The following is a 27698-nucleotide window of genomic DNA, read 5'->3' on the forward strand; positions in this document are numbered from 1 at the left end:
ACGTAATTCGTTGAAATGGCGTGGAAACAACGTTGATTCAACCAGTGTGTGCCCAGTGTGAAACTATCTGATATTGTGATTGTCTGTCCCACAATACAGGTACATACACACACAGACTTACACACATACCAACATAATGTCGTGGAAATATTAATCAATACTGAAGACAGACAAGGTCAATCACCAATCAGGATATTACTTTATTCAAAACGTATTAATACAACAGATTGGCGCCAGAGGAGATGGCCGCCGTTTTACGGTCTCCTAACCAATTGTGCTATAATGTGTTTTTGTTTCGCGATATTTGTAAATTATTTTGTACATAATGTTTCTGCAACTGTATCTTACAAAAGAAAATAACTTCTGGACATCAGGACAGCGATCACTCACATCGGATTAGACGAAGATTTCTTCAACAACAACAACAACAACAAGCAGGACTCACACGATATTCTCCAAACACCCCACAGGGCAGATCTCCCAATTATTCGCAAAAGGAAGTGACGCAGATGTCGAAGAGCCGGACCAGCAGAAGACAACTAGGAAAGCTGCTGTTATCATTGGACAATAAACTAGATGAGGTACGATCACGAATATCCTACCAACGGGACATCAAAAACTGTAATATCCTATGCTTCACAGAATCGTGGCTGAATGACGACATGGATATTCAGCTAGCGGCTTACACGCTGCACCGGCAGGATAGAACAGCACACACCCTAAGACGAGGGGGGGGGGGCGGTCTGTGCATATTTGTAAACAACAGCTGGTGCACGAAATCTAAGGAAGTCTCTAGATTTTGCTCGCCTGAAGTAGAGTATATTGTGATAAATTGCAGGCCACACTACTTGCCTAGAGAGTTCTCACCTATGCTTTTCGTGGCTGTTTGTTTACCACCACAGACAGATGCTGGCACTAAGACCGCACTCAGTCAGCTGTATAAGGAAATAAGCAAACAGAAAACCACTCACCCAGAGGCGGCGCTCCTAGTGGCCGGAGACTTTAATGCAGGGAAACTCAAATCAGTTCTACCAAATCTCTATCAACATGTAAAATGTGCAACCAGAGGGAAAAAAAATTCTAGATCACCTGTACTCCACACACAGAGACACGTACAAAGCTCTCCCTTGTCCTCCATTTGGTAAGTCTGACCACAACTCTATCCTCCTGATTCCTGCTCACAAGCAAAAATTAAAGCAGGAAGCACTAGTGACTCGGTCTATAAAAAAATGGTCAGATGAAGCAGATGCTAAACTACAGGACTGCTTTGCTATCACAGACTGTAACATTCTTCCAATGACATTGAGGAATACACCACATCAGTCACTGGCTTTATCAATAAGTGCATTGAGGACGTCGTCCCCACAGTGACTGTACGTACATACCCCAACCAGAAGCCATGGATTACAGGCAACATTCACCCTGAGCTAGAGGGTAGAGCTGCCACTTTCAACGTGCGGGACTCTAACCCCGAAGGTTACAAGAAATCCCGCTCTGCCCTGCGACGAACCATCAAACAGGCAAAGCGTCAATACAAAGCTAAGATTGAATCATACTACACCGGCTCCTACGCTCGTCGGATGTGGCAGGGCTTGCAAACTATTACAGACTACAAAGGGAAGCATAGCTGTGAACTGCCCAGTGACACGGGCCTAATAGACGAGCTAAATCACTTCTATGTTCGCTTCGAGGCAAGCAACACTGAGGCATGCATGAGAGCATCAGCTGTTCTGGATGACTGTGTGATCACGCTCTCCATAGTCGACATGAGTAAGACCTTTAAACAGGTCAACATACACAAAGCTGCGGGGCCAGACGGATTACCAAGACGTGTGCTCCGGGCATGTGCTGACCAACTGGCAGGTGTCTTCACTGACATTTTCAACATGTCCCTGATTGAGTCTGTAATACCAACATGCTTCAAGCAGACCACCATAGTCCCTGTGCCCAAGCATACAAAGGCAACCTGCCTAAATTACTACAGACCCGTAGCACTCACGTCTGTAGCCATGAAGTGCTTTGAAAGGCTGGTAATGGCTCACATCAACACCATTATCCCAGAAACCCTAGACCCACACCAATTTGCATACCGCCCAAACAGATCCACAGATGATGCAATCTCTATTGCACTCCACACTGCCCTTTCCCACCTGGACAAAAGGAACACCTATGTGAGAATGCTGTTCATTGACTACAGCTCAGTGTTCAACACCATAGTAGCCTCAAAGCTCATTACCAAGCTAAGGAACCTGGGACTAAACACCTCCCTCTGCAACTGGATCCTGGACTTCCTGACGGGCCGCCCCCAGGTGATAAGGGTAGTCAGCAGCACATCTGCCTCAACACTGGAGCTCCCCAGGGGTGTGTGCTCAGTCCCCTCCTGTACTCCCTGTTCACCCACGACTGCATGGCCAGGCACGACTCCAACACCATCATTACGTTTGCTGACGACACAAAAACGACAATGACGAGACAGCCTATAGGGAGGAGGTCAGAAACCTGGCCGGGTGGTGCCAGAATAACAACCTATCCCTCAACGTAACCAAGACTAAGGAGATGATTGTGGATTACAGGAAAAGGAGCACCGAGCACGTCCCCATTCTCATCGACTGGGCTGTAGTGGAGCAGGTTGAGAACTTCAAATTCCTTGGTGTCCACATCAACAACAAACTAGATTGGTCTAAACACACCAAGACAGTTGTGAAGAGGGCACGACAAAGCCTATTCCCCTCAGGAAACTAAAAAGATTTTGGCATGGGTCCTGAGATCCTGAAAGGGTTCTACAGCTGAAACACTGACAGCATCCTGGCTGGTTGCATCACTGCCTGGTATGGCAATTGCTCTGCCTCCTACCGCAAGGCACTTCAGAGGGTAGTGCGTACAGCCCAGTACATCACTCGGGCAAAGCTGCCTGCCAACCAGGACATCTACACCGGGTGGTGTCAGAGGAAGGCCCTAAAAATTGTCAAAGAACCCAGCCACCCGAGTCATAGACAGTTCTCTCTACTACCGCATGGCAAGTGGTACCGGAGTGCCAAGTCAAGGACAAAAAGGCTTCTCAACAGTTTTTACCCCCAAGCCATAAGACTCCTGAACAGGTAATCAAATGGCTACCTGGACTCTTTGCATTGTGTCCCCCCCCTCCAACCCCTCTTTTTACACTGCTGCTACTCTCTGTTTATCATATATGCATAGTCACTTTAACTATACATTCATGTACATACTACCTAAATTGGCCCGACCAACCAGTGCTCCCACACATTGGCTAACCGGGCTATCTGCATTGTGTTCCACCACCCACCACCCGCCAACCCCTCTTTTTACGCTTCTGTTACTCTTTGTTCATCATATATGCATAGTCAATTTAACGATACCTACATGTACATACTACCTCAATAAGCCTGACTAACAGGTGTCTGTATATAGCCTTGCTACTCTTTTTTCAAATGTCTTTTTACTGTTGTTTTATTTCTTTCTTTCTTTACTTACCTACACACACACACCTTTTTTTCGCACCATTGGATAAAGCCTGTAAGTAAGCATCTGTTGTTTTCGGCGCACGTGACAAATAAACTTTGATTTGATTTAACATCGATGAATTATTGCAATAATGAAGCTAGTCGACAAACCACCCCTAGATGATTAGTTGAGAGCACAACGAGTGCATTTGAGCCACAGCAGGTCAAGACAAACAACAGATGTATGGAATGAGCCACAAGGTTAGGATTTGTATGAAAGATGCTGTAAAGACTGTTCTCGTTGAGGGTAGAAACCAGGGTCTGGCCAAGGTTCCTCTCATAATTATCCATACCCAAGCAAACTCCCCCTGGTACCTTCCAGTCAGACCCAAGCAATCTCCCCCTGGTACCTTCCAGTCAGACCCAAGCAATCTCCCCCTGGTACCTTCCAGTCAGACCCGAGCAATCTATCCCTGGTACCTTCCAGTCAGACCCAAGCAATCTCCCCCTGGTACCTTCCAGTCAGACCCGAGCAATCTACCCCTGGTACCTTCCAGTCAGACCCGAGCAATCTCCCCCTGGTACCTTCCAGTCAGACCGGAGAAATCTCTCCCTGGTACCTTCCAGACGGACCGGAGAAATCTCTCCCTGGTACCTTCCAGTCAGTCTGGAGAAATCTCTCCCTGGTACCTTCCAGACAGACCGGAGAAATCTCTCCCTGGTACCTTCCAGTCAGACCGGAGAAATCTCCCTCTGGTACCTTCCAGTCAGACCGAAGAAATCTCCCTCTGGTACCTTCCAGTCAGACCGAAGAAATCTCCCTCTGGTACCTTCCAGTCAGACCGAAGAAATCTCCCTCTGGTACCTTCCAGTCAGACCGGAGAAATCTCCCTCTGGTACCTTCCAGTCAGACCGGAGAAATCTCCCTCTGGTACCTTCCAGACAGACCGGAGAAATCTCCCTCTGGTACCTTCCAGTCAGTCTGGAGAAATCTCTCCCTGGTACCTTCCAGTCACACCGGAGAAATCTCCCTCTGGTACCTTCCAGTCAGACCGGAGAAATCTCCCTCACATGAATGGAATGTGGCTGGTTCGGTTTATCACCTAAGGCATCGTACATCTACTGTCAGCATGAAGCCCCAGAGGCCCACTCTCAGTTCACACAGACACAATATAGTTCTAACAACCCCCTATTCTGTTGCATAAACAACCATTTGATGCAATAACAGTATTAAACATAATGTTGTAATTTCACCCACAACAATAAACACTACTGTATACAGTACACAATTACACACACACAGACCAGTGATGTGAGCGGTTTGATCTGCCATGTCCACATGTTTTTCACAACACCCCTACACACTTCTCTCTGTAGCCACAGAGGACCCTGAGATGATGGTAGCATACTGTACCCACCTGGACAGCTGTCAGAGCATCTCCCACTGTCTAGACAAACCTAACCACACACACTCTCCCCTCCCCGGGGCACTTTCCCTCTCTCTCTATCTTTCTCTCTCTCACTATCATTCTCTCTCCTTCCCTCTCTCTCCATCTTTCTCTCGCTTTCCCTCTCTCACTATCTTTCTCTCTCCTTCCCTCTCTCTCCATCGTTCTCTCTCTTTCCCTCTCTTTCCTTCTTTCTCTCTCTGTCTTTCTCTCTCTTTCTTTCTCTATCTGTCTTTCTCGTTCCCTCTCTCATTATCTTACTCTCTCTTTCCTTCTTTCTCTTTCTATCTTTCTCTCTCATTCCCTCTCTCTCATTCTATCTGTCTCTCTCTTTCCACCTCTCACTACCTTTCTCTCTCTTTCCCCCTCTCTCTCTCTATCTGTCTCTTTCCACCTCTCACTATCTGTCTCTCTCTTTCCATCTTTCTCTCTCTCTTTCCCTCAATCTTTCTCTCTTTTCCCCACTCTCTATATCTGTCTCTCTCTTTCCCTCTCTCTATCTGTCTTATCCTTTCCCTCCATCTTTCTCTCTATTTTCCCTTTATCTTTCCCTCTCTCTCTCCCTGTCTCCCTATCTTTCTCTCTCTTTCCCCCTCTCTCTATATTTCTTCTCTCTTTCCCTCTCTCTCTCTGTCTCTCTCTTTCCCTCTATCTCCCCCTCTCTCTTTAATTTCTGCCGCAAATGTCTTCCTGGGAACTCAGGACATTGTGGTGAGCAATTCCTGATGAGCCCATGAAAGGCCAGAAAGCATTATGAGGGAGTGTGTGCAGGCAGAGAAGAGGGTAATGGTGGGCCTGAAACACAGTCACCTGTAAGGATTCTTGTATACACCTTGAAAATGTACTATACATTCATGTTGACTATCTGCTTATGCACTGTCTATCTTGATTTGGTTTCACATTGATCAGATGGCAATCACATGACACACCTTTAAGTGGGGGGACAGCCGGCAGTGAAGGAGTTAACGACGATCATAACTCCTCTCCTGGGGGATCCTAGTTTACATTCATTACACCATAGCCCCAGGCAAACTGCATATCAAGCAGTATTACAAACAACCAACTGGCATATCTACTTACCATCAGCACAGAGCAGCGGGTTGTTTCTAAAAGAAGGCTGGATGGCTGTTTGACTGGCTGGCTGGTGAGAGGCCGCTGAGCAGAGAGAAGCTTATCCAGCCCACAGAACACACAACCCACAATGCACTTCACACAGCCATCCTGCTACACTGCTGTATATCTACTACACACATGTTCTCTCTGTTTCCATCTCTCCCTTCATCATTCCCCTCTATCTTTCTCTCTCCTTTTCTTTCCATGGCCCTGCCGCTCAGTGGCGACCCGTCATTCAGGGCTGGTGGGGCTGTTTTGAGCGTGGGGGGGGCTTGCCTGTTTTGCTTGTTATTTTGCCATTAATACGTGTCACATATCAGTTTGCAAACAATGTCAACATAAAAAATGTAGGCCCTAACAGTTTGTGGGCACCGTTTGTCACTGTTAGAGTGCAATTCATGTATTGTTTAGTGTTGTGTCGTGTATTGGCTTTGCTGGCATGCATCTCACATTTTTTTGTTTGCCCCACCAAGACTTACATGCTATAATTGCCACTGGGGCCTACATAAAGCTGTCCCAACAGCAGAGTCCCAACATCTTACCACTGCTACACCTGGCTTTCAGTGGAGCCTTGTCTGGCAGCCAAACAGTTCATTCAGACTCATTTACTGCCTTTTAAGAAACATAGCTGATATGGCAGACTTGCATAAACAAATGTGGTTTCTAGTTACAATAGAGATGTACAAACTATGGCATAAGGGGACGACAAGCGGATAAGAGGTCATCCGTATTTTCGATTAAGAAATGAATGATCAAGCTAGGACGGACGTAGTCAATATAACTATTTGTTCAGCACTTTTGAAATGTACTGCGACAGAATTCAGAACATGGGCCGTTCTTACAGTGTACTCCCTGTACAACAAGTCAGAACTGTAGGATAAATAAAGGGGGCATATAAACAGACAATGAAAGCTCTTAGAATATTCAATGATTACATTTCTCAATAACAGGTTTTAGGCTATTTGTGCACCACCAAGTTAGAACAGTAGGCGAAATTAAGAGCAAATGATTAGGGTGAGGCACACTGAACGGCATTTGGGTCTTTGCGTGTCAAAAAAGATACACGTCATATAACACTATTTGATGTGTTAAATGAGCTTTTAATTTGACACGTCAAATAACACAATTATATTATAGAATGTTGTGTGTGCTGAATTTGCATGTGCAATCCAAGCACCACCACTACTATCAGTAGCACTGTCAAAGCTGTATAAAAAAAAGTAGCCAAACAAGCAAACACCACGAACAATCTGTTTACAATACCGTCTTGGTGAAAATACACCAAATTATTAGGGTGAGGCACATGGGCTACTGACAGCTTACTGCACAACATACACTCAGTATTACTGTCTTATCTACAGTATACATATCTCTCTGGCATATTACATCATTTATGCAGCAGCATACAATACATGTTTGGACTCACCTTGTGAAGGTGGCGCAGCGGTCCTTTGTGGGCAAATTCTGTCATCAAATTTTGTCATCAAAGTCGGGCATTCTCTGGATTTATGGTGGGAACTCGGGGAAAAAAACACAACCACTCCATTGAACAACAGGCTAACGATAGTGGTTTCTTTGCAACGCTTGCAGTTAGCCACTGATTCCTTCCAAACGACTCATTGTCAAATTTGCAATTTCCAACTTGTTGTGTAATGTTTATGTACAATGGCCGATGAGCACCGATACGTTTTATCAATAATTTCTCTTCATTATTTCTCTTCATATGACAAGGATTAAAAAGGATTTGCCAGTAGATTGTTGACTTGATGACAACTGGTGATGACTTCTAGCTAAGACTTTGAAAATAAGATGTTGACATGATCAGTCCAATCAAAGCTACTGTAGCTATAACATGATTTGATTTCATTCTATCTGTGGCCAAAGACCTTGAGCCTTCTTGGATGGGCACTACTAATATTAATCTATGGCATATCCCAAGGGGCTAACATTTTCGAGCTCTAAGCTTAGAATTGGGGATGACGTACTGTCCCATGAGTGACAGAAAACTGAGCCAATCACGACAGAAAACTGAACCAATCAGGTGCAACGCTCTGTATTTTCTGCTGGCTAGCCCCACCACCCCAGAAAGCACTGAGCTCGGCTGAAACACCTGCATTTTGGAGCTGCCTTACTCAAGAAAGAAAAAAAAGAGAACATGTTTGTATGAGGCTTTATTAACTCAATGACATTTTATAGATTTTTTTACATTGTTTGCAAACTGATATGTGACACGTATTAATGCCAAAATAACAAATTAAACAGACAAGCCCCACCCCCCCAAAAAAAACATTTTTTATTTTATTGATTTATTTGACCTAAAAGCTCTACCCCACCTGCCCTGAATGACAATTCATTGTTTAGTGTTGTGTTGTGTAGTGGCTTTGCTGGCATGCATCCCACATGTTCTGTTTGTTTGTTCCACCAAGATGTCCATGCTAAAATCGCCACTGCTGTCTCTCCATTTCCATAACATGAAAAGAGACACTACTATCAGTTCCTCTCTCCTCTGACTACAGAGACGGAGAACATCTCTGATGGTTAGATGGTAGCAGTGTGGTATCAGTAATGCTACAGTACAGTGGTTGTGTCTGTGGTGTTTCTGCAGGCCTGTCTTTCTGTGTTTGCTTTGTGGATTGAGGTAGTGGTTGCTCTATGCCACTACACCCCCCCCCCCCCCCCCCGACCACCCATCTCTGACACACAACGTCTGCCTGTTCTATTTGTCTGACATGTTATATCTCAGGAAAAGAGGAGGCAGGGGGGTCTCAGCGGGGGCCAGAGCAGGGGCCAGGAAACACAGGAGAAGGGGTAACTGTTTCACAGCACTCAGGTGAGAGGGAAGACACAGCCACGCTCACCTCTTTGTATTCGCCATGACTAAAAGTGGAATTACAACTCAACGGCGGGCAGTCGAGGGGTTTGATGTATAGAAAAGTACTACTAGAGTACAGTGGAGGATATCAGCGGGAAAGATGGTGGCTGGTACAGCGTGAGGATGCATTCTATTTCTGGGGATTGTATGATGGGGTTGTATGGGTAACGTAGTTTGTCGGACGACATTGATTCCTTGGATGCCTGAATATAAGTGCTCGATTCCCATTTTGTGTACTGTAAGTGGAATGTGTCTACTGGGAATGCATAATATAATAAACATGCATGCAGAGAGAGGAGTTCATTCTCCCTGACATAGCTTGGTGGTCTTTAATATGTTCCATCCTTGTGGATGTTAAATCTTTCAGAGGCCAGATGGTTTGTAGACTGTGTTTTCGCTCCCAGCCTCACGGTACCCCTCATTTATACATTCATCCACATCTTGCCTTTTAATCCCAGTGGTGGGTCCAGCCTGACGGATGTCCTCCCAGGCTGGCAAGGAGGCGCAATTAGCGACTCCACGAGACAGAGGAGACTACTAGTGGGGTGGAATGAGCTGGGAGAGAATCCCCCTCTCTTTAACGCACTGCTAAACACAGTTATAGCCTACCGTGTACGCATCCCTTGGAGTTCTCTCAAATAACAACTTATTTTTAAAAATATTCAAATGCTCTTTAAAAAAATATATAAATAGCCCCTCCACCCTGGAGCTTGGCAAATTTGAAAGATAAAATAAATAACTTGTTTTTTCGCAAGTAATGTTCAAAGTTTGAGGTGTTAGTATTTTTGATATTTAATGTGAAACATTCCTTTTGGCTGGGCTCCTTATTTTCTTGTCTTAGATGGCGGTTGGTCTTTCTATCTGTAATGTTCTCCTGTGGAGGTCTGATCTGGTCATGTTGAGCCATGCTGTCTCAGTAGGAGACCAGTCTCTACTGTGCTCTACTCTGCTCTACTCTGCTCTACTCTGCTCTACTTTGCTTTATGTTGCTTTACTTTGCTCTACTCTGCTCTACTCTGCTCTACTCTGCTATACTACTGCTCTACTGTGCTCTACTCTGCTCTACTCTGCTCTACTACTGCTCTACTACTGCTCTACTCTGCTCTACTCTGCTCTACTACTGCTCTACTACTGCTTTACTCTGCTCTACTACTGCTTTACTCTGCTCTACTCTGCTATCCTCTGCTTTACTCTGCTTTACTACTGCTGTACTCTGCTCTACTACTGCTTTACTCTGCTCTACTACTGTGTTATTCTGCTTTACTCTGCTCTACTCTACTCTACTACTGCTCTGCTCTACTCTGCTTTACTTTGCTTACTCTGCTCTACTCTACTCTACTACTGCTCTGCTCTACTCTGCTTTACTCTGCTCTACTACTGCTCTACTACTGCTTTACTCTGCTCTACTCTGCTTTACTTTGCTTACTATGCTCTCCTCCTGCTTTACTCTGCTCTACTACCGTGTTACTCTGCTCTACTCTACTCTACTCTACTACTGCTCTACTCTGCTCTACTCTGCTTTACTTGGCTTACTCTGCTCTCCTCCTGCTCTACTCTGCTCTACTCTGCTCTACTACTGCTTTACTCTGCTCTACTACTGCTTAACTCTGCTCTACTACTGCTTTACTCTGCTTTACTCTGCTCTACTCTGCTCTACTCTGCTCTACTACTGCTTTACTCTGCTCTACTCTGCTCTACTACTGCTCTACTACTGCTTTACTCTGCTCTACTACTGCTTTACTCTGCTCTACTCTGCTCTACTACTGCTCTACTACTGCTTTACTCTGCTCTCCTCCTGCTCTACTCTGCTCTGCTACTGCTTTACTCTGCTCTACTACTGCTTTACTCTGCTCTACAATGGCCTTACTCTGCTTTACTCTGCTCTGCATTACTCTGCTCTACTCTGCTCTACTCTGCTCTACAACTGCTTTACTCTGCTCTGCTTTACTCTGCTCTACAACTGCTTTACTCTACTCTACTCTGCATTACTCTGCTCTACAACTGCTTTACTCTGCTCTGCTTTACTCTGCTCTACTCTGCTCTACAACTGCTTTACTCTGCTCTACTCTGCTTTACTCTGCTCTACGCTGCTTTACTCTGCTCTACTCTGCTTTACTCTGCTCTACAACTGCTTTACTCTACTCTACTCTACTACTGCTCTGCTCTACTCTGCTTTACTCTGCTCTACTACTGCTCTACTACTGCTTTACTCTGCTCTACTCTGCTTTACTTTGCTTACTATGCTCTCCTCCTGCTTTACTCTGCTCTACTACCGTGTTACTCTGCTTTACTCTGCTCTACTCTACTTTACTCTACTACTGCTCTACTCTGCTCTACTCTGCTTTACTTGGCTTACTCTGCTCTCCTCCTGCTCTACTCTGCTCTACTCCTGCTCTACTCTGCTCTACTACTGCTTTACTCTGCTCTACTACTGCTTTACTCTGCTCTACAATGGCTTTACTCTGCTCTACTCTGCTCTGCATTACTCTGCTCTACTCTGCTCTACTCTGCTCTACAACTGCTTTACTCTGCTCTACTCTGCATTACTCTGCTCTACTCTGCTCTGCTTTACTCTGCTCTACAACTGCTTCACTCTGCTCTGCTTTACTCTGCTCTACTCTGCTCTACAACTGCTTTACTCTACTCTACTCTGCATTACTCTGCTCTACTCTGCTCTGCTTTACTCTGCTCTACAACTGCTTTACTCTGCTCTGCTTTACTCTGCTCTACCCTGCTCTACAACTGCTTTACACTGCTCTACTCTGCTTTACTCTGCTCTACGCTGCTCTACTCTGCTTTACTCTGCTCTACGCTGCTTTACTCTGCTCTACGCTGCTTTACTCTGCTCTACTCTGCTTTACTCTGCTCTACAACTGCTTTACTCTGCTCTACAACTGCTTTACTCTGCTCTACAACTGCTTTACTCTGCTCTACTCTGCTCTACTACTGCAGCCGACGATGTCCTTGCCATCTGCCGTAGTGGGGGAAATAGTAGAATGACTACTCCCACACACATACAATGTGTACAAACGGAGAGATGCACACACACACACACACACACACACACACACACACACACACACGCACACACACACGCACACACACAAACACACACACAGATACTGTGCATAAACATTGTTGATAAATGCAGAACTTCTCTCTCTTTCTCTCTCACACACACGGTGCACTTTCCCTATTTCAAATGGGCTCTTTGTCCCTCATGCATATAATTTCTGTTTCTAAGTAAACAACAATGACTCACTATGCCTTTTTTTAAACGCAAAGAACAAATTAATTGACATTTGATGTCATTGCCTCAGAAACCATGAGCGAAGTGCATCTGATCAATGCTGGCTATAACAGACACATGAAACAGTTCAAACCAGTCCTTTAAAAGCCTGGATTATTGATTGAATCCTTTTCTAATGTTATATCTGGGGCTGGAGCGGATTGATCAGGCTGGTAGGTGGTCGGTGGTGAGTGGTGATGTGGGTTGTGTTGTTCAGATGGCACGGTGGTGGAGCAGGTACAGAGAGAGACTTACCCCTGGCAGTGTTTTCTGTTCATGGAGGGCGTTCTGGGCTTTGATGGCCGACTCACGGGCACAGTAGGTGAGGAACGCACAGCCTGAAAAATAGAGAGGGGGAGGTTGGGGACAGATATTAAAACTAGTCTATCTTAACACTGGGGACTAAACACTGGGGACTGAACACTGGGGACTGAACACTGGGGACTGAACACTGGGAAAAGAAAGGACACTAAAAATGGAGTAGCAACACTAGCTCAGTCACAGAACAACAGAGAAGACTGATCATTTTACCATCCCTAGCCCAGTTACAAAGCACAACAACACTTGGCAACAACATTGTTCACAATCGAATCCCCTCCACCCAACCCACTGGGTCCCCATCAACCTCACTTAGTCTCAGACCCTTGTCAGTCATGAAAGCAACACCCTGTGAAAGGGAAGTGTCCCTCACAATGACACAGCCAGAGCTGCTACTGGGAGCTGTCCCTCCCTGCAGACAGTCTCAATGCAGACATACACTTCGGTTGGCTCACGGATGGATGCTTCCTCTCTGTGCCTTGCTTTCTCTCTCTCTCGTATTCTCTTTCTCTCCTCTCGATCTCTCTCTTTTGTCTCTCTCTTTCTGTGCCCCTCTTTCTCCCTCTCTCTCCCTCTATTTCTCTCTCCCACCCCCAGTGCCATAGATCAGCCTCTCCTTGTCCAAAGCGACTACCACACTATTGCAATTCACAATACTGAGCCCTTTTGACAGCAGCAGAGAAAGCGAGGGCGAGTGAGGGAGGGAGGGAGGGAGGGGCTCCAAGCCTCAGGACTCTTTGACCACAGAACGAATCCCCAGTCACAAGAACTCCAGGTGAGTACCACACACAAACAAGACACTCACACACAGAGACAGAGAGAAATATCACTCCAGCACCATCTGCCAAATAAAGAGCTCCTCCTGCAGGCACTCAGACAGCCCAGAGAAATGAGGGAGATGAGGAGAGAGAGAGGGAGAGAGAGACAAAAGAGAGAAAGAGACCCAGATAAATACTATTGCAATCGTTTCCCCCAGACTGTTTGAATAAATAGTTTTGGTAGTGTTATATTAATAAAGTTCATGTGGGTTACCACACACTATCATATTTCTGCCATTTTGCAGGCGGTTTATTAGAGGCCATCAGTTTTCGGATCATATTTCAACAGAAAATTATATTCAGTGAGTGGAAATGAATTAGCTGTCTTTACAGAGAAAATATTTATATTCATTCCCCATGTTGCATATCACATCACTTTTATCTGTCTATAAATTCCCCACCTCATTCAACTCCTCGCAGCCTGGCTGTATTACAACATGCTCAAGCATGTATTTCCCCCTGAGTAATGCTACACAGGCATTCAATAACCCCAGACTTTTCTCTCAGCTATTCTTTTATTTTACTGCCTTTTCACACATAGCCAGGTCAGTGCATTACGGTAACACAAAAATAAAGGGGACTTACACAGCCCTACACAGCCCTACAGTCTCCCAGCACATCAGGCCTACCTCTAGTCCCTGCTCCGAGTCTGTATGTATATTATGGATGGGCAGCGATGGAGTCTGTCTGGGGTCACCACCTCAGTCTTCCCTGGCTGACTGTCGCTGTCACGCCCTGGCCATAGAGAGGCTTTATATTCTCTATTTTGGTTAGGTCAGGGTGTGACTAGGGTGGACATTCTATGTTCTTTTTTCTATGTTTTTGTATTTCTTTGTTTTGCCAGGTATGGTTCTCAATAAGGGACAGCTGTCTGTCGTTGTCTCCGATTGAGAACCATACTTAGGTAGCTCTTGCCCACATGGGTTTTGTGGGTAGTTGTTTCCTGTTTGTGTTTTTTTCACCTTACAGGACTGTTTCATGTCATTCACTCTCTTTGTTTTTTTTTTGTCATTCAGTGTTCAGTTTATTTAGTTAAATGTACTATGAACACTTACATTACATTTACATTTAAGTCATTTAGCAGACGCTCTTATCCAGAGCGACTTACAAATTGCGTGTTGGTCCGATGATTCCTATTCCTCATCATCAGATGAAGAGGAGAGCCGTTACAGTAGCACTGCCTGGGGTTATGGTGCAGCTTCACACTGCACACCTGGTCCCCGCCAGCCCTAACTTAATGATTTCCAATGGCCACCAAGCATATCACTCTATCGTGATGCTTCTTTCCCCACGTCACATCAGCCCTGTCCCTCTCACTGAGGCTTTACTCTGTTGTTTTTCTGTCTGAGAGACCATGGTGGTATGTGGGGCTGTTTTGTTGTTATTATTCTGTGGAATTGTGTTGTTAGTTTTTTGGACACGCGCCACCACCATCTCTCACTGAGCAGGGCCTCGTTTGCATTTTACAATCACAAACACTGCCCAAGTTGGATTCATTTGTTAATGTGTAACACATACAGCATTGTAAATTAATAACAACCACAATGCCAACAAACAAAGGGGAACATGAACTCCATTTAAATGTGCTTCTATGTTCTTTAATGTAAGGCTTAACAAGAATCTGCTGGCCACGGGTGAAAGCTCTAACAACTTCCTAATTGGAATCCAAACACGTACAAATTGCCTGCGTTGCATTGCATATCAAGTGCAGAAGTCGGAGCATGATGAAATCGTTTGAAACACGACAAACAGCGGTGTAACCCAGAGCAAGAGGCTGGTGGTGCTGATGCAGCAAAGGGAAGGCACGGTCTGGAGGATATGATTTTACCGCTGCATCATTTGATACCGATCTAAAACAACCCTTATCTCACGTTGATTTCTGGCAAAGAATCTCCTTCTCCACCTTCTCTATTTCTTATATAACCCTGTCTGATGAGTGGCTCCATTACATCAGCTGAGGTAGCTACAGAGAGACCGAGGTAGCTACAGAGAGGCCGAGGAAGCTACATAAAGGCTAAGGTAGCTACAGAGAAGCTGAGATGTCTACAGAGAGGCTGAGGTAGGTACAGAGAGGCTGAGGTGTCTATGGAGAGGCTGAGGTGTCTACAGAGAGGCTGAGGTAGGTACAGAGAGGCTGAGGTGTCTACAGAGAGGCTGGGGTGTCTACAGAGAGGCTGAGGTGTCTACAGAAAGGCTGAGGTAGGTACAGAGAGGCTGAGGTGTCTACAGAGAGACCGAAGAAGCTACAGAGAGGCTGAGGAAGCTACATAAAGGCTAAGGTAGCTACAGAGAAGCTGAGGTAGGTACAGAGAGGCTGAGGTGTCTACGGAGAGGCTGAGGTAGGTACAGAGAGGCTGAGGTGTCTACAGAGAGGCTGAGGTAGGTACAGAGAGGCTGATGTACCTACAGAGAGGCTGAGGTGTCTACAGAGAGGCTGAGGTGTCTACAGAGAGGCTGAGGTAGGTACAGAGAGGCTGAGGTGTCTACAGAGAGGCTGAGGTAGGTACAGAGAGGCTGAGGTGTCTACAGAGAGGCTGAGGTGTCTACAGAGAGGCTGAGGTGTCTACAGAGAGGCTGAGGTGTCTACAGAGAGGCTGAGGTAGGTACAGAGAGGCTGAGGTACCTACAGAGAGGCTGAGGTGTCTACAGAGAGGCTGAGGTGTCTACAGAGAGGCTGAGGTGTCTACAGAGAGGCTGAGGTAGGTACAGAGAGGCTGAGGTGTCTACAGAGAGGCTGAGGTAGGTACAGAGATGCTGAAGTATCTACAGAGAGGCTGCAATGCTGATCAGTCTAGAGAAACATATGGGGTCATTGGGGCGACTCTCTCTCCCTGGCTCTATTGTGTTGAGATGGTTTGTAATTGGAGAGACTCTGCTCTCCCCTCCTCTCTCCTCTTCCCTCCTCCCACTGCTTCGACAGTAGCCATTTGCACGGTTATTTCCTGCCGACATGACCCTCCATTAATAGTGCAGGAGGGAACTTGTGTCTGGTCCAGAAACCTTTGGCCCTAATCTGTGAAGTGTAGGTACTGCCTGCTAAGTGTAGCAGTCCTACTGATAAACCGTTCCCCCTCTCTCTCCCTCTCTACCAGAATCAGCACTTATTCTAAGAGCCTACTACTACCCATTCCTACTGTCACCCCCCCCCCCCCCCACACACACACACACACACACATCAACCTAACGTACACACAGCCTAACGTACACACACACACACACACACACACATCAACCTAACGTACACACAGCCTAACGTACACACACACACCAACCTAACGTACACACAGCCTAACGTACACACACACACACACACACCAACCTAACGTACACACAGCCTAACGTACACACACCCCACAGTGTCTCTCACTCCAACCCTCTCTATTCCATCTCTGTGCCTCAGAGGCGCCTGCCCCAGTGTAATGAAAAAGTGTGAACTTCCCCTCTCTGTGGGATTTACTTCACCAAAAGTGTGAAGGTAGCAGAAACACAGCAAGCCCTGGCACAGGTCTCTACTCGCTGCCTGCCCACTCCCTCACACTTCATTTGCACTCTGTGCAAAATGTCATCGCCGAAGGTAGATTACTTGCTTACTTCATTTACTGCTGCAAGGGCTTAGGGGAAATGATAGGCTTTCTGAGGGGCTGGAGCCCGAAATGCACCTCATCAGCACTGATACAATGTGATTATTACCTGAATCAGTGCCAGGCGTTGCGGAGCTCTGTGGCGCAGATTGACTATGAGGGGTAATCAGGGCTAGTCTCAGAGCAGTCCTTACTGCTCTTAATCACACCCACTTCTCACACCACTGATCCCAGATCAGTGCAAACATTTTGGGAATCGTAAATTTGCTTAAGGTGTGGAAATGCTGAACCGAAAGATAAGGCGAACAAATTCTACAGCGGCAAGAAAAAGTATGTGAACCCTTTGGAATGACCTGGATTTCTGCATAAATTAGTCATAACATTTGATCTGTTCTTCATCGAGGTCACAACAATAGACAAACACAGTGTGCTTAAACTAATAACACACAAATTATTGTATTTATCTTGTCTATATTGAATACATAATTTAAACATTCACAGTGTAGGTTGGATAAAGTATGTGAACCCCTAAGCCAATGACTTCTCCAAAAGCTAATTGGAGTCAGGAGCTAACCTGGAGTCCAATCAATGAGACGAGATTGGAGATGTTGGTTAGAGCTGCCCTGTCTTATAAAAACACTCACAAAATTTGAGTTTGTTATTCACAAGAAGCATTCTCTGACGTGAACCATGCCTCAAACAAAAGAGATCTCAGAAGACCTAAGATTAAGAATTGTTGACTTGCATAAAGCTGGAAAGGGTTACAAAAGTATCCCTAAAAGCCTTGATGTTCATCAGTCCAGGGTAAGACAAATTGTCTATAAATAGAGAAAGTTCAGCACTGTTGCTCCCTAGGAGCAAAGATGACTGCAAGAGCACAGCGCAGAATACTCAATGAGATTAAAAATAATCCTAGAGTGTCAGCTAAAGACTTACAGAAATCTCTGGAACATGTTAACATCTCTGTTGATGATTGTACGATATGTAAAACACTAAACAAGAATGGTGTTTATGAGAGGACACCACGGAAGAAGCCACTGTTGTCCAAAAAAACATTGCTGCACGTCTGAAGTTTCGCAAAAGAGCACCTGGATGTTCCACAGCGCTTCTGGCAAAATATTCTGTGGACAGATTATACTAAAGTGTTCGGAAGGAACAGACAACACTATGTGCGGAGAAAAAAAGGCACAGCACACCAACATCAAAACCTCATCCCAACTGTAAAGTATGGTGGAGGGAGCATCATGGTTTGGGGCTGCTTTACTGCCTCATGGTCTGGACAGCTTGCTATCATTGACGGGAAAATGAATTCCCAAGTTTATCAAGACATTTTGCAGAAGCATGTTAGGCTATCTGTCCGCCAATTGAAGCTCAACAGAATTTGGGTGATGCAACAGGACAACGACCCAAAACACAGAAGTAAATCAACGACAGAATGGCTTCAACAGAAGAAAATAGTCCTTCTGGAGTGGCCCAGAGTCCTGACCTGAACCTGATTTAAAATGCTGTGGCATGACCTCGAGAGCGGTTCACACCAGACATCCTAAGAATATTGCTGAACTGAAACAGTTTTGTAAAGATGAATGGTCCAAAATTCCTCCTGACCGTTGTGCAGATCAGATTCTCAAAAACATTTGGTTGAGGTTATTGCTGCCAAAGGAGGGTCAACCAGTTATTAAATCCAAGGGTTCACATATTTTTCCCCCCTACACAGTGAATGTTTACAAGGTGTGTTCAATAAAGTCATGAAAACATATAATTGTTTGTGTGTTATTAGTTTAAGCCGAATGTGTTTGTCTATTGTTGTGACTTAGATGAAGATCAGATCAAATTTGATGACCAATTTATGCAGAAATCCAGGCAATTCCAAAGGGTTGAAATACCTTTTCTTGCCACTGGATGTTTACAGGTTAAATAGACAAACAATAGACAGACGTGCATATGGGGAGACAGACGCATTCCTCTTGAGAGGTTCCTAGCAATCTGCCCCATTCCCAAGACAAGACACGGGCTTAATAGGCTGCTAGAACTTGGAACATATCAACAGCCAACCTCCCAGCCACTGCTCAGGGAGAACAAAAGGGAAGAGGTGGGGGTACTTTCCAAAGTGCTCTCATTCATTGTTCCGACAACAATATTTTCCCTGCCCCAGCCTAATTACCTTGTAATGAGTGCTGTAATATAAGCAGACCTCTAGCATAACCTGTAAACCTTAATTAAGCCAGGCACCTTAAAGGGAGCTGCATGCGGCTGGGCCTCCATCCTCTGACAGTGCACCCTCCTGCACTATAAATGGGAGGCCTTCAGTAGCATTTCAACAGTATCAAGATGCTTCCTCTCCTTGTCTCTTTATCTTCCATCTGCTCTAATATGAAAGACCTGGATAAGTGAAGGCAGGCAACTTGGCAGGCACCATATTGCTTTCACCTGCATTCCCATGTCAGTACAAATGAAGGTCAGGTGAGACAAGGACAGGAAAAACACTCAAGACAATTGAGATGCTTCCTGCTATTCATGGAGCTAAAATGGCCTGGAGTCTGGACACTGGTCTCCACTGTGACCCCTGGCGAAGGAGACCCAGGCCATTGATTTGTTATTTTACTCACTTATCATAGACAACAGCCCTTGAGCATGACTTATATACAGTCACAGATCCATAGGAAATATATCCTGAAGAACATACTACATGTCTTTGTGGACCAAAATAGTTGTGTGTTTCTGTGCAATTGTTTGTGTGTTTGTGTCTGTGTCTGTGTGTGTGTGTGTGTGTGTGTGTGTGTGTGTGTGTGTGTGTGTGTGTGTGTGTGTGTGTGTGTGTGTGTGTACAGTAAAGATTTTGTGTGTGTACAGTGAGGGTCTTGGCTAGGGCTGTGGTGTTCATTACATTTTGTCAGACAGTTCTTGTCATGCAAATGACTGCCGGAATCACAGTAATTGACCGATAATGAAGGAAACATGTTTAGTATCTCCAGGCCTCCACACATACAAGCAACTGATGTGCCTTTGGAACAGCTACAGTTTAATACAGTCTAATAAATACATTTAATATACACCACCACAACAAATCCATTATGTATTTTAGGCAGGTTTAAAGAAACATTATGATATGAAGGAAAGGTATTTCAGAAGAACAGAATATGAGTTGGCTAGATGTGCAGTATGTTAACGGGAACAGGGACAGGGACAGGAACAGGAACAGGGGTAGGGACAGGAACAGGGACACGGACAGGTGTAGGGACAGGAACAGGAACAGGGGTAGGGACAGGGACAGGAACAGGGACAGGGACAGGGACAGGGGAAGGGACAGGAACAGGGACAGGGACAGGGACAGGGGAAGGGACAGGAACAGGGACAGGGACAGAACAGGAACAGGGGTAGGGACAGGAACAGGGACAGGAACAGGGACAGGAACAGGAACAGGGACAGGGGTAGGGACAGGGACAGGGGAAGGGACAGGAACAGGAACAGGAACAGGGACAGAACAGGAACAGGGGTAGGGACAGGAACAGGGACAGGAACAGGGACAGGAACAGGAACAGGGACAGGGGTAGGGACAGGAACAGGGACAGGAACAGGGACACGGACAGGTGTAGGGACAGGAACAGGAACAGGGACAGGAACAGGGTTAGGGACAGGGACAGGAACAGGAACAGGGACAGGGACAGGGACAGGGGTAGGGACAGGGACAGAACAGGAACAGGGACAGGAACAGGGACAGGGGTAGGGACAGGAACAGGAACAGGAACAGGGACAGAACAGGAACAGGGGTAGGGACAGGAACAGGGACAGGGACAGCAACAGGAACAGGGACAGGGGTAGGGACAGGAACAGGGACAGGAACAGGGACATGGACAGGTGTAGGGACAGGAACAGGAACAGTGACAGGAACAGGGGTAGGGACAGGGACAGGGACAGGAACAGGGACAGGGACAGGGGTAGGGACAGGGACAGGGACAGAACAGGAACAGGGGTAGGGACAGGAACAGGGACAGGAACAGGGACAGGAAGAGGGACAGGGGTAGGGACAGGAACAGGGACAGGGACAGGAACAGGGACACGGACAGGTGTAGGGACAGGAACAGGAACAGGGACAGGAACAGGGGTAGGGACAGGGACAGGAACAGGAACAGGGACAGGAACAGGGACAGGGGTAGGGACAGGGACAGGGACAGGAACAGGAACAGGGACAGGGGTAGGGACAGGGACAGGGACAGGAACAGGGACAGGGAAAGGAACAGGGACGGAACAGGGGCAGGAACAGGAACAGAAACAGGGACAGGAACAGAAACAGAAACAGGGACAGGAACAGGGACAGGAACAGAAACAGGGACAGGAACAGAAACAGAAACAGGGACAGGAACAGGGACAGGAACAGAAACAGAAACAGGGACAGGGAAGGAACAGGAACAAGGACAGGAACAGAAACAGAAACAGGGGTAGGGACAGGGACAGGAACAGGGACAGGAACAGAAACAGGGAGAGGGAAGGAACAGGAACAGGGGCAAGGATAGGAACAGAAACAGAAACAGGGGTAGGGACAGGGACAGGAACAGGGACGGGGACGGGAACAGGGACGGGGACGGGAACAGGGACGGGGACGGGAACAGGGACAGGGACGGGGACAGAAACAGGAACAGGGACAGGAACTGGGACAAGAACAGAAACAGAAACAAGGGTAGGGACAGGGACAAGGGCGGGGACGGGGACAGGAACAGGGACGGGGACGGGAACAGGGACGGGACAGAAACCGGGACAGGAACAGAAACAGAAACAGGGACAGTAACTGGGACAGGAACAGAAACAAGGGTAGGGACAGGGACAAGGGCGGGGACGGGGACAGGGAGAGGGACGGGACAGAAACCGGGACAGGAACAGAAACAGAAACAGGAACAGGGACAGGACCTGGGACAGGAACAGAAACAGAAACAAGGGTAGGGACAAGGGCGGGGACAGGGACAGGAACAGGAACAGGGACGGGGACGGGGACAGGGACAAGGGCAGGGACAGGGAGAAAAAAAGCCATGTCATCTGTATGCACTGGAATAGTGAATGGAGGTCGCTTCCCGGTGGTTCATTTTTCTATCATGCAGGGTAGGCTACTCCGGTTTTATAAATATAGTAGCAGCTGGGATCCTCCTGTTTGTAGTGGTAACCATCAAAACTCTGCTTTCAGACGGGATTGCATATAGAAATTCCTGGGCTTATAAGAACATATATATTTCCATGCACACATCAAACACAGTTTGAGGAGAATGCAGCCTCTTGCTGTGCAAAAGATGACATTATGCCCAAACTCTGTGTGCCATGGGCTCTCCAATCCTGTTCCTGCAGCTACCCAGTACTCTGTGTGCCATGGGCTCTCCAATCCTGTTCCTGCAGCTACCCAGTACTCTGTGTGCCATGGGCTCTCCAATCCTGTCCCTGCAGCTACCCAGTACTCTGTGTGCCATGGGCTCTCCAATCCTGTTCCTGCAGCTACCCAGTACTCTGTGTGCCATGGGCTCTCCAATCCTGTTCCTGCAGCTACCCAGTACTCTGTGTGCCATGGGCTCTCCAATCCTGTTCCTGCAGCTACCCAGTGCTTCATTTGAGAAACCAAGTGAAATATGTTCAGGAATATTGATAGTAACATGTTTTCACAACTGAACATATTTCACTATTGACAGCCCCTCTCTCTGCGCGCTTGAGAACAGAATGAAGGAGAGAGAGGAGATGGAAACTCCCGGTGGTGAGATATTCTGTAGCTAAAGGTAATGTGTCAGCCTATTCATTATGAAAACATAAAATAAATGCCCTATTACTAGGCTATTCAAAATCAAATTCACTTTAATTGTGGGCTAACTCCGTAAGCCACCCTGCACAATCAATGAACCAATACACCAATTATGTACCAAAGACATCTTAAATCTTTAGTTGGGTAATACACAGTAGGCTATTAGGCTATGTTTTGTATAACGGCACAATAATTATTTTTATTCCGGGTTTTTTTGGGGCTTGGGCTCATATATAGGCCTCTGCTTATTTATAAGCTCTAGTAGTGTGGGTGTCTTGAATGAATCATCACTTTACAGAGTGTTGTCCATTCCATTCTTTTTGGCTTTGAAACAACATTCACAACGACCATGTTTTTCACTCTGTTGTTGAACTTCTTTCTTCAAATTGATCTATCGAGGTGGGTTTTAAAATGATGATACTGTTTTGATGAGACGTGTTTGAGGATTGTATTTGCATTGATGTCAGAGTGGTTTAAGGGATAGTAGAGCCCTGAGTACCAGGCCATTAGGACCTGATGGAGGGACAACAGAGCCCTGAGTACCAGGCCATTAGGACCTGATGGAGGGACAACAGAGCCCTGAGTACTAGGCCATTAGGACCTGATGGAGGGACAACAGAGCCCTGAGTACCAGGCCATTAGGACCTGATGGAGGGACAACAGAGCCCTGAGTACCAGGCCATTAGGACCTGAAGGAGAGACAATAGAGCCCTGAGTACCAGGCCATTAGAACCTGATGGTCATTAGCAAGTTGGGTCCTACCGACGCAAGTCCAGAGTGCATATGAGGAGATTACCGTGACTCAAAGGTCACGTGGAATTTGACTGCAGTCATGACTCATACCGTCGCCGCAACAGTCCTAGACCTGTCCTAGACCTGTCCTCTCGGCCGGTGTGCATAATGAGGGTGAGGAACGCTGTTAAACCTAATGATTCGTTCTGAAAGACTGTGTTTGAGGGATCAATACAGAAAAGGGGATGAGAAATAGGCCTTGACAAAATCACAAGTGATACCACGGTAGTCTATTTTGTAGTTGGTTATAAGGTTGAAGGTTATCTTGGACACACCACTAACTATAATACAACACTACTGTACAGTCTTCTAGGGTCAATACTGTGGTGGGAAGTTGGCAACAGTGGATGTAGCTGTCCTGTATGTGTGGACTGACTGAGTGGTCTGCATCCCTGATGAAGAAGCTAAATTGACGGCAGTAATTGACGGGGTTTCAGGGTGCAGTAAATACTGTGTATGTTCACAGTGGTGCGGGGCAGAAGGCGCGGGTGGACTGACAGAGGAACATGGTTTCGACTCATCAGATGGAGGGCAATGGGAGTTTAACTGCCAAGTCCCCCCCTTAGCCCACAACAGGGAAATCAATTAGAAGTTTTTGGTTAGTCCCAGTCAAGGTCAGCATCTCTTCCTCTTCCTGTTCTACAGCAGCCCTCTGGAAAAACACTAACATGCTCTCACCATATATACTGCATAGGCTATACACTCTTAGAAAAAAGGTTTTCAAAAGGATTCTTCGGCCGTCCCCATAGAATAACCCTATTTGGTTCCAGGTAGAACCCATTGTGGTTCCAGGTAGTAACCTTTTAGGTTCCATGTAGTGCCCTCTGTGGTAAGGGTTCTACATGGAACCCAAAATAGTTGTACCTGGAACCAAAAGGGTTCTACTTGGAACCAAAAAAGGATTCTTTAAAGGGTTCTCCTACGGGGACAGCCGAATAACTCTTTTAGGTTCTATAAGAGGAAACTACACTGGAAAATACTATAGGATAAAAGCAAACATTGAGTTCTCTGTTAGTAAGCCACATTGGCATTGTTGATATGATACCCATAATACCAGGCCATTGGGACCTGTTTAAAAAAGCAGCAGAAGTTGAACCTAGAGTCAGATCAGTTGATCACAGTAAATTCCCAGTCAAAGATTGGCAGTTCCAAACTGACTAGGTCTGAGAGACAGAACTGCTTTTGAGGTCCTTTGATTTTACAAATTGAAAGGTGTCTTTAAAGATGAAGCTTCAAAGCTCCAAGGCTGGCGCAGGATGGAGTGGTAAAGAGAGGGATGAGATGAAAAAAGCCACCCACCCATCTCCATCCATGCAAACACAGCACTTTATTTCACAGTGCCCATTCAGGCGGCATTTGGAAAAAACACTAATTGCACATTTCCAGATTCCATACTTAACAGGCTCTAACAAATAAACCTTGCAGTACGCTCCTGTTTTTGGAATAGCAATTGTGTGCTTTGAGGCGCAAAGCACATTTCTCAAATACACACAGATTGTCAATTATGTGCTTCATGCCAAAAATTACAGATTTTTTTCTCTCTCCCTGAGCCTTTTCTTCCTCTCACCACTGGACTTAAGTGGAATGATAATGATCATTAACACAGGTGGTCTTGCAAATGAGCAGGTGCCACCGCCGTGTGTTCATTGTATAGATGTATATCCTGGTAAAGGCTGTGGCCAGCGTTACGCTTCCAAAAATGTAGTGTCCTTCAAAGCTGGCTACTGGCACGGTGAAAGAGAGAGAACATTCTTAGTGCATCAGGTAAAGAGCTACAAACTCTAAAGGTTGTGGAGACAAGAATCTGCCAAACATACAGGCTAAATATTTTTCCAAGCCATCGTTATCACTATGAGTAGAAAAAATGGAAACGCTGCCATTTTGGAAATTACTATAAGAAGTACATCACCAGAATCGCAGTGAAAAAACTCAGTCATGGGTCCTTATTAATCTAAGGCCTTTTAAAAGCCATCTGCTACAGTTATTGTTTCTACACTGCATGGAGACAGTATACTTTATGTCATATACATCTGTACCTTCTGCAAATGTTGATACCCTACTTCAAACACTGAAGTGAGGCATCTCTAACACTACTACATTCTGCACCAAGTCATTGACAACATGATGGTCCAGGAGGCCTACCTATCTTTTATATTATTTATTTTTATTAACCTTTATTTAACTAGGAAAGCCAGTTAAGAACACATTCTTATTTACAATGACGGCCTACCAAAAGGCAAAAGGCTTTTAACAGAATGTGACTGGCAGAACAGATGTTGTATGTGGAGGATGAGGGCTGCAGTAGATATCTCAGATATCTCAGTGAGGCCTAAGAGGGTTTTATAAATAAGCATCAACCAGTGGGTCTTGCGACGGGTATACAGAGATGACCAGTTTACAGAGGAGTGCAGTGATGTGTCCTATAAGGAGAATTGGTGGCAAATCTGATGGCCGAATGGTAAAGATTATCTAGCTGCTCGAGAGCACCCTTACTTGCCTATCTATAAATTATGTCTCTGTAATCTAGCATGGGAAAGATGGTCATCTGAATCAGAGTTAGTTTGGCAGCTGGGGTGAAAGAGGAGTAATTATGATAGAAGAAACCATGTCTAGATTTAACTTTAGCCTGCAGCTTTGAAAATGTTCTGAGAGAAGGACAGTGTACCGTCTAGCCATACTCCCAAGTACTTGTATGAGGTGATTACCTCAAGCTCTAAACCCTCAGAGGTAGTAATCACACCTGTGGGGAGAGGGAAATTGTTCTTACCAAACCACATGACCTTTGTTTTGGAGGTGTTCAGAACAAGGTTAAGGGTAAAAAAAGCTTGTAAGAACACTAAGAAAGCGTTGTCGTATAGCATTTAACATTAAATCTGGGGAGGGACCAGCTGCGTTTAAGACTGTATCATCTGCATATAAATGGATGAGAGAGCTTCCTACTGCCTGAGCTATGTTGTTGATGTAAATTGAGAAGAGGGTGAGGCCTAGGATCGAGCTTTGGGGTACTCCCTTGGTGACAGGCAGTGGCCTAGACAGCAGATTTTCTGACTTTATACACTGCACTCTTTGAGCGAGGTAGTTAGCAAACCAGAAAGGAGAGACAGGTTAAAAAGGTCAGAGATAGGCTTGGCGATGATAGGGGCAGCAACCTTAAAGAAGAAAGGGTGTAAATCATCTGAACCAGATGGTATTTTGGGGTCAAGTTTAAGGAGCTCCTTTAGCACCTCAGACTAAGTCACTGCCTGCAGGGAGAAACTTTGTAGTGGGGCAGGTGAAAAAGACTTTAAGGAACATGGGCAGCTGTGAGGAGGAGGGTTTATTCTCTAGGTCTTTAACTGTTTTCCAGAACTTCTTGGGGTTAGAACCACAGAGATAGAACTGCTCCTTAAAGTAACTAACTTTGGCCTTCCTGAGTGCACTTATTTCTCATTTGCCTGAATGAGAGCCAGTCAGTCTGAGTATGCGTGTGCCGAGCCTTTCGCCAAATGCAATTCTTGAGGTGGAGTAACTTTGCAAGATCACAGTCGAAACCAGGGGCTGAACCTGTTTTTAATTCTCATTTTCTTTATGGAGGCGTGTGTGTTAACAATACCACAAAAAAAATCTAAAAAGAAGGTCCACACGTCTTCAACAGAGGGGATCAAGCTGATTCTATACCATTTTACAGAGGCCAGTTCATGAAGGAAGGCTTGCTCATGAAAGTATTTTAGCAAGCGTCTATGACAAATCAGGACAGAGCAGCCATTACGAACACAGGCTGTAAAACAGTGATAACTAAGGTCATTACAGAAAACAACAGACTGATACCTATCAGGATAATTTGTGAGGATAACATCGAGGAGATTAGCCTTTTCTGGGTGTATGGAGTCATACCTTGTGGGATTGGTAATAATCTGAGAAAGATTTAGGGAGTCCCATTGCTTTAGGACTTGATCAGGTGGTTTAAGCATGGCCCAGTTTAGGTCACCTAGCAGGACAAATTCAGACTTAGTGTAAGGGGCCAGGAGAAAGCTTAGGGCAGGTAGGGTACAGGCCGGTGCTGATGGAGGACGATAGCACCCAGCAGCAGTCAACAAAGAGCTATTTGAAAGTTGAATGCTTAAAACCAGCAAATCAAATTGTTTGGGGACAGACTTGGTGGAGACAACCGAGCACTGAAGGTGATCCTTAGTAAAGATTTGCACTCCCCCACCTTTGGAAGATCTGTCTTGCCGAAAAAGGTTATAACCAGAAAGG

The 27698-nt window shown here is 45.8% G+C and overlaps 1 protein-coding gene across 1 annotated transcript in view; it reads right to left on the minus strand.

Moving 5' to 3' along the window:
- Window positions 1–8735: 8735 nt before the first annotated feature.
- The window catches only part of LOC135561340 (CUGBP Elav-like family member 5), a 39481-nt gene continuing 20518 nt past the window's right edge, over window positions 8736–27698 (minus strand). Inside the window, exons 2-3 of the mRNA XM_065002788.1 lie at window positions 12436–12518; window positions 8736–8831 (exon numbers count right to left, since the gene is read on the minus strand). Of these exons, the coding sequence (XP_064858860.1) occupies window positions 8736–8831; window positions 12436–12518 (179 nt within the window). The remainder of the gene's footprint in view (window positions 8832–12435; window positions 12519–27698) is intronic.

This window comes from Oncorhynchus nerka, linkage group LG17 (assembly GCF_034236695.1).
Source record: "Oncorhynchus nerka isolate Pitt River linkage group LG17, Oner_Uvic_2.0, whole genome shotgun sequence".
Taxonomy (NCBI): domain Eukaryota; kingdom Metazoa; phylum Chordata; class Actinopteri; order Salmoniformes; family Salmonidae; genus Oncorhynchus; species Oncorhynchus nerka.